General features: G+C 40.2%; 2 protein-coding genes across 2 annotated transcripts; one reads left to right on the forward strand and one right to left on the reverse strand.

Annotated features, from left to right (window-relative positions):
- Nucleotides 1-474: 474 nt before the first annotated feature.
- LOC110923466 (protein unc-13 homolog) lies at nucleotides 475-3935 on the forward strand. Its single transcript, XM_022167552.2, has 4 exons — nucleotides 475-884; nucleotides 1016-1870; nucleotides 2228-2683; nucleotides 2758-3935. The coding sequence occupies exons 1-4, from the start codon at nucleotides 477-479 to the stop codon at nucleotides 3913-3915; spliced, it is 2877 nt and encodes a 958-aa protein (XP_022023244.1). The 5' UTR covers nucleotides 475-476; the 3' UTR covers nucleotides 3916-3935.
- A 1429-nt stretch (nucleotides 3936-5364) lies between these two features.
- Nucleotides 5365-6582, reverse strand: LOC110922508. The gene has a single exon (XM_022166797.2). It carries the CDS (start codon nucleotides 6507-6509, stop codon nucleotides 5577-5579), a length of 933 nt encoding a protein of 310 aa, XP_022022489.1. The 5' UTR covers nucleotides 6510-6582; the 3' UTR covers nucleotides 5365-5576.
- Nucleotides 6583-7980: the final 1398 nt, after the last annotated feature.

The raw sequence follows: 7980 nt of genomic DNA on the forward strand, positions 1-7980 counted from the left end.
TTAAGATATTTCTATTTTAATATATTATATTAAATAGTTGGGAATAGAAATAGTTGAAAATATTTCTATTTTTTCTATTTTTAAAGTATCTCATTTTCCAACTACCTAATATTCTATAAAGGTAAAAATAGAACAAGTTTACAAAAAGAAGATGAATGAGCAAGGGTCTAGGAACTTTGATAATCTAAATTATTTTGAAACAGAATATGCATGTGTTTAAACTATTTAACAATATTAGACTCGTGCGCATTCATCTTCTATTTTTGAACTATTTCTATTTTTAACCTATTTGTATTTCTATAAATAGTTTAAAAAAAAATAGAAGATGCAAGTTTGAACTAATTTAGCATATGCGAATCCAATAAAATGATAAAGTAACTAATGGCCCCAAGAAAAATGCGCAAGGCCAAAAGTTTGGTATAGAAAATACAGAATGCATTTTGGAATCTTGAATTTCGGATTGAGTATCTGCGAGCATGCTCCCGGACCTTTCATGCCCTTTTGAAACCCTGAGTGGCCTTGACTCAGATGAAATTCAGGCGACCGCTTATGAGATATTCTTCACGTCATGCAGGTCGTCTCCGGGCTTTGGAGGTCGAAACGCCATTCAGTTTTACTCCTCCGATGGGGACAACGACTCCAAGACCAGTCGTTTCAAAAGGGCGGTTGGATTGAGGATGCTTAAACGATCTCTCTCTTCTCGGAGAACCAACTCTAATAATAATAACAATAATAATAATCCCGGAGCCGGAGGAGTTGGCTTCTCTGGGAGGAGGCCTAGACGCCCATTGACGTCTGCAGAGATCATGAGAGAGCAGATGAATGTGTCCGAGGCAAGCGATAATAGGCTTCGTAAGACCCTCATGAGAACCCTCGTCGGCCAAGTAATCCACATGCATTGATAATAATATATATGTACCATGCATATATGCGCATGCACGTCTTATTATTATTAGTTATTAGTTATTAATTAATTAATGTTGTTTTTGTTGTTTTGCTTTTAATTAATTAATAGTCGGGGAGACGTGCAGAGACGATAATCCTCCCACTAGAGCTCATTCGACATCTAAAGCCATCCGAATTCGATGATTCAAACGAATATCACATCTGGCAGAAGCGTCAACTCAAGGTCCTTGAGGCAGGGCTCCTCCTTCACCCATCCAACCCCTTGGACAGAACCAACAACTTGGCTGTATGTCTTGGAGACATTATTAATAGCAGCCGTGATAAACCTATCGACATCGGAAAAACCTCAGAGACCATGAGGAACCTATGTCATTCTGTTGTTTCTTTGGCATGGAGAGGTGTGGATGGCTCCACCACCGACGTCTGTCACTGGGCTGATGGTTTCCCTTTCAACGTCAATCTCTATGCTTCCCTACTACACTCTGTCTTTGACTTGAAAGAGGAGACATGTGTCCTTGATGAGGTGGATGAGCTGCTGGAGCTTATGAAGAAGACATGGACCACTTTGGGGTTCAACAAACCCATGCATGATTTATGTTTCACTTGGGTACTTTTCCAACAGTATGTTCGGACTGGACAATTGGAGACCGATCTGCTTAGTGCCTCCCTCACCATGCTCACCGAAGTCGCTAATGATTCCAAGAAAGTCGACAAAGACCCTGTCTATGTTAAGATGTTGTCATCAGTGTTGACGTCAGTGACCGTGTGGTGTGAGAAGCGCTTGATGGATTACCATGGAAGTTTCACAACTGGGGCTCTGGAGCATATTCTTCCTTTGGTTTTCTCGGCCACTAGAATTCTGGAAGAAGATGTACCCGGTTATACGATAGACAGAGGTGACGTTTCTGCGGGAAATAGAGTTGATCAATACACCAGATCCTCTTTACAGAATGCTTTCTCCAAGGTATCATCATCATTGATTTCAGAGTGAATTTCAAGTTTTGTCCTTTATCTTTAGGCCACTTTACAAGTTTTGTCCTTTATGTTTAAATTTGACGAGTTTTGTCCTTTATCTTTAAAAATCAAGCACGTTTTGTCCTTTATGCTTGATTTTTAAGGACAAAACATGCTTGATTTTTTAAACATAAAGGACAAAACGTGTTTCATTTTTAAACATAAAGGGTAAAACGTGCTTGATTTTTAAACATAAAGGACAAAACTTGCAAAGTGGCCTAAAGATAAAGGACAAAACTTGAAATTCACTTGATTTCAGGTATAACTTCATTTCATTTCATTTTATAAAATTATTATTTTCATGTAGATGGTAGAGAATGGAATCCATGTGATAAGTAGAAAAATGTCATTCCAACAAGTGTGCGAAACACTTGTTCGATTGGCACAAGAAACAGAGGAATTGGCGTTTAAGGAAAAGAATAGTTTTAGCATGGTGTTGAAGAAATGGCACCCGATATCAACTGGAGTTGCAGCGGCGACTCTGCACTCATGTTATGCAGCTTTGTTGAAGGAATTCTTGACATGCAACTCTGACATTACGAATGAGATGCTCACAGTCTTGCAAAGGGCAGATAAGCTTGAAAAGGTTTTAGTTAACATGGTGGTCGAGGACTCTGTTGAATGCGAGGATGGGGGTAAGGCAGTTGTTAGGGAAATGGTTCTTTATGACGTTGATTCCATCATTGTCAAGTTTTTGGGACATTCGGTTAATGGGAGGCTCAAGAAAATCAAGGTTGTTCTTAATAAAGCTAAAGAAACTGAAGTAAGTATGTATGTTTTCAAACACTTGTCAACTCGTTTGTAGTACTATACTAAGATCTATCTGATGTTTTGTAGACATGGAATCCCAAGTCGAAAACGGAACCTTATTCACAATCAGCCGTAGAGCTAATGAAGCAGGCTAGGGAAGTTGTGGTTTCCTTTTTCGACATCCCGATTGCTATTTCCGAAGATTTGGTTCATGAATTTGCTGATGGGATTGGGGAGATATTAAAGGATTATGCTGCTTTCGTTGGGTCATGTGGTTCAAAACAGAACTACATTCCTACACTCCCGCCCCTAACACGATGTAGCCGAGACTCAAAGTTGATCAAACTTTGGAAAAAGGCAACTCCTTGCACAGTAGCAAGTTTGACACCGTATCATCTAGGATTAGGATTAGGATTGGGATTGGGATTGGGATTGGGGTTGGAGGAAGAGGGAAACAATACGCGGCCTTCAACTAGCCGTGGAACGCAACGCCTCTACATCCGCCTCAACACTTTACACTTCATTATTTCCCAGCTCACTCCCCTTGACAAGTGTCTCCTCTCACATTCCTCTAGAATTATTCCTTCTCAGAAAAACCACCACCATGCTCACTTTGAACACACACGATCTGCGATTTTGGGTGCCGCTCAACACGTGTCTGAGGTTGCAGCCTACAGACTGATGTTCCTAGATTCCAACTCGGTTTTGTATGGAAGCTTGTATGAAGGCCATGTGGTGAATGCCCGAATCAGCCCGACTCTCAAAGTTCTGAAACAAAACCTGACGCTGTTATGTGCTATTGTCACAGAGCGTGCTCAACCTTTGGCAGTAAAAGAGGTAATGAGGGCCTCCTTTGAAGCCTTCCTTATGGTTCTGATTGCAGGAGGAAGCGCTAGAAGTTTCACCAGGGCCGATCACGAGATGATTGAAGAAGACTTCAAGCATCTGAAGCAGGTGTTTGGAGAAGGGGTTCTAGAGGGGGATGTGGTGGAAAAGGAGGCTGAGACGGTCGAAGGAGTAGTTGACTTGATGGGGAAGTCAACAGAGCAGTTGGTGGAGGACTTTACTAAGTTAGCTTGTGAAGCTAGTGGCGTTGGAACAGGACAGACGCTGCCTATGCCTCCCACAACAGGCAAGTGGAGTAGCAGTGATCCTAACACTATATTGCGTGTATTATGCCATCGGAAAGATCGTGTTGCAAACTTATTCTTGAAAACAACTTTTAATCTAGCAAAGCGAGCCTGAACACAACATACCATTTCTGATTTTTGGAAGGCTTGGGCTTCATCATTGCATAGTTGTTTGTTCTAAAGTTTGGTCTTTTATTCTTTGTAGCTGATTAATATTTGTGCAATGTATATTCCTTCCAAATTTATCATCCCTTTTTGTAATCAACAATAGAACCACACCAACTCATTGTACATACACATATATTGTAGTATTATCAACTTGAGTTTAATGGTAGTACCATATTCACAAAAGAGTTTTAGGCCTACATATTTCATGACGGCCACTTCTTCGAGTAACTAGTTATGGTACAACATACGATTGAGTGATTGGATAACATCTTGGTGATCTGAGAATAATCTATAACAATTCAATCAAATTTAGACATATGCTGTGTTCCAGAGATCCATTTAACAGTGGGAGGGGAGGGGAGGGGAGGGAAAATGTGGTTTTTTTTTCCTGATAATAGTCTTTCCAATTTGGAAAGACATGGAGGTGAGGGGAGGGATGGGGAGGGATTTTTAACTCGGGAACACACCCATAGTACCGTCTCTAGAGATATAACAATTCAATCAAATATAGACGTAGTACCAATTCATCAGTGAAGAATTATAATCAAACCATTTTTCAAATTAACATAAAAGATATGACAAAAGCACAACCATAAACTTTTACCAGCAGTTGATCTCACGAAAGCTATTAACATGAAGAAATAGGTACCACGCATTCCCCATATTTATCAGTGAAGAATTATATATAATCAAAGCACATTTGAATATAGTTGCTAAAATATTCAAATCAACCGGATTGAATAATCATCAATTAAGAGCCCAAACATCAATTAATTTTAGTATAAAATTTTCATCTACTTGTCCTCTTCCTACCAGGCATCAGCCATCCAGTTTTGAACCCCAATCTTTGATTGGCACCAGGGCTGGCAATTGGGTACCTGTTAAGACACGATTAGACCTGTTTGACTGAAAAATACACCCTTTGATCTTTGTACATAAAACATAAAACTGTTTTATAAACAAGAGGTAGAAAGTAGTTAAACGAGTCGTAATCATGTTTGAAACTTATGTTATGCGCGCCGGCAGAAACCTGTTAAACCTGTTAAGACACGATTTGCCAGCCTTAATTGGCACATCTATCCTTTCCGTTGCAAAAAGCCAAATGAAGCTGTAGAAGATGTTAATTGGTGACAGTGATATTGGAAAAGAGTAATAAGTTCACACTAGTCATAAAAGGCATACACACGAATACAAATTTGCTTTTTTGTGTAGTACTGATAGGGATGGATATTCCAGCCATCTAAATTTGACTGAGGGCCCATGTTTTTAAAGTATAAACTATTGCATAATGCATGTTTAACATCTTTTATATGTTGCAACCATCAATCAACTTTTGGTACATGCTTGGAGATGTTAGGCCAGCCAGCAATTTAATTAGTTTGACCAACTACCTACAATATGACAAATGACTATTCCAACAATTCTTTTGATATTTTGTTTACAAGAAAATGTGTAAAAGAAGTGACCTATGTATGTATGGTATTGTTATTGACTAGTTGATCGAATTACTACGGTATTATACAATCCATCTTTCATATGAGGACAGCTACAAAAACGAATGTACAGAAACTATCAAACTAACAAGTAATTTTATTAAAAAGGATGTAGCTAATTCGGGTTTCCGGATGTGGTCTTGTTAGAGGCCAGCTTGATACTTTTCTTGGTCTTGATCTTCTTTTTCCTCTTCTTAAGGGGAGAAGCCGACGATGATGATATTTGAGGGTTTTTATTGATTTTTCTCTTCATACGATTGATGGACGCCGAGAGTAACATTTTGACCTTCCTTTTACCTTTAAGCGGAGTCTCTTTGATCATCTCCAGCTTCGGTTTCCAAGCCCTCCGTGATCCAACCACCAGCTGCTTGTAATCTCTATGCAACTGGGGAGTGGTGCACAGTAAAGAATTAGTTTCTTCTAGACCAATCAAATCCTTAGAACCAGCAGCAGCAGCAGCAGCTTGGTCCATCATGAGCTGTGATATAAATAGCTCTGATACCCGAATCCTGAGAGTCCCAGATGGGGTCTTCTGGATATCAAACGGGGAGCATGAGCTTGCTGCAGCCTTCTTCAAAAAGGCGGCTTTCATCTTCATATTGTCAGCAGCAGTAGTGTCTTGTTGCTGTTGTACTGCAGTAAAGGAGGCGATAGTGACAAACGAGAGGACGGAATGAAAGAGATGAGCCGGGAGGAGGAAGTAGGTGTGGCCCGGCTGGAGGCGGTCGTGTTGGGCGAGTGGCGGAATCTTCTGTCCTATGTAAAATGAATCCGATCTGCAGACCATGCATTCCTCAGTCATCACCTCTGAGACCTTGATGGGCTTGTGGTACAGATTAATTTCCCCGTCTGGTTTGAACACCTTGATTACTTTACGATCCTGCTTCTTTTTCTTTGCCTTTGCCTTCCTCTTCTTGGTCACAGTATTCTTTTTATCATCTAAGGTTGACTGTGAATGTGATACCGAGGAGGAGGAGGAGGAGGAGGAGCCTTGAAATTGCACCACGTTCCCCCCCATCAAGCACTGGAAGCTACTCATGAACTTCATCCTAACTAGCTAGTTACACAATTGAAATCTAGAGGAGGGTAGAATATATATATCTAGTAGCAGCCTTAAGATGACTGGTAGGTGCCAGCAAAAGAAAACAAGGATCAACGCATAGTCAGTATATGTCTACATTGGAAGCCAGCCGATTTGGAATGGACCCGTCACATTATTTTAGTTTGAATTTTAGACGATTCGCTTTGACCACAGACAATATATATAACTTCAACTATAAATCTTATTGATATATGCCAACAAGTACTGAGTTAAATATTTGTCAACTTGGGTGGATCGCCGGCTACCTTCTTACTTTAACTTCTTAGAAATTTGACTATACTCTAGTTGTGGATTCGTCCATATTCTATACACAATTTTTATAGATAACCATTGGAATTGATTTATTCATCCCGGGCCTACTTTTATCGACTATCTAGTTACTCTTAACCAAGAGAAATTTACCAAAATAGACATGTTCACCGATAAAGTTAATGAATGGGCATGTATATTTAGCGTTATCAAAATAGACAAAAACCCAAAAGGATCCAATCAAATAATTGATTTGGTAGCAAAGAGAGGAATTCACTTCATACGTGTCTTGCACTATCAGACCATTGAGAAAAAAAAATATCAAAAAGAAATACAAGGTAAAAGGTAAAATATATGGCTGAGAATATATCGCTGAGAATAAGGAGGAATATATTGGATGAGAATAGGCAATAATTCCAATACTCCCCGTCAAGTTGGCACATGAAGATTCGGAATGCCCAACTTGATGAGTAAGAACTTCAGCTATTGTCCGCTTAATGGTTTAGTTAACAAACCTGCAATCTGATGGGTCGAATTGATGTGCACAGGGGTAATTTCTTTGGATTCAACACGTTCTCTGACAAAATAACAGTCCATTTCCACATGTTTTGTACGCTCATGGAACACTGGGTTGTTGGCAATATGGCGGGCAGCTTCATTGTCACAAAACAGCGGAGTCGGGTCTGGTTGTGCAGCATCGAGCTCGGTGAGTAGCCAATGAAACCACAAAATTTCACTAACGGTGGTAGCCATCGCCCTGTATTCGGCCTCGGCTGAAGATCGAGAGACCACTGATTGCTTTTTCGACTTCCATGAAACTAGAGCTCCACCAAGTAACGAAAGATAACCCATGCGTGACCGTCTTGAAAATTGGCAGCCTAACCAATCTGAATCGCAATAGGTCACTAGGGTTGTACCTCCTTCCTTAGGTAAAAGAATCTGTTGGCCTAACGTAGTTTTGAGATAACGAACAACAATGGTTGCGTCAAGATGTGGTTGTCGTGGGTCGGCTACAAATTGACTCAATAGGTTCACTGAGTAAGCAATATCTGGTCTTGTGGCTTGTAAATACAACAGACGCCGACCAATTTCCTGTATTGCTTTGCATCAACACGAGGTTCTTCCTCTCCCTTATCAAGCCTCAAACCTTGTTCCATAGGCAAGGAAC

Source organism: Helianthus annuus, chromosome 17 (assembly GCF_002127325.2).
Source record: "Helianthus annuus cultivar XRQ/B chromosome 17, HanXRQr2.0-SUNRISE, whole genome shotgun sequence".
NCBI classification, from domain to species: Eukaryota; Viridiplantae; Streptophyta; class Magnoliopsida; order Asterales; family Asteraceae; genus Helianthus; species Helianthus annuus.

Excerpts from the sequence above, each read along its gene's own strand:
- LOC110923466 (XM_022167552.2), top strand. The coding sequence starts at position 477 with ATGCTCCCGGACCTTTCATGCCCTTTTGAAACCCTGAGTGGCCTTGAC. Across the intron at positions 885-1,015 it reads TGAGAACCCTCGTCGGCCAA|TCGGGGAGACGTGCAGAGAC; the intron begins GTAATCCACATG and ends ATTAATTAATAG. Across the intron at positions 1,871-2,227 it reads TACAGAATGCTTTCTCCAAG|ATGGTAGAGAATGGAATCCA; the intron begins GTATCATCATCA and ends ATTTTCATGTAG.
- LOC110922508 (XM_022166797.2), bottom strand. The coding sequence starts at position 6,509 with ATGAAGTTCATGAGTAGCTTCCAGTGCTTGATGGGGGGGAACGTGGTG.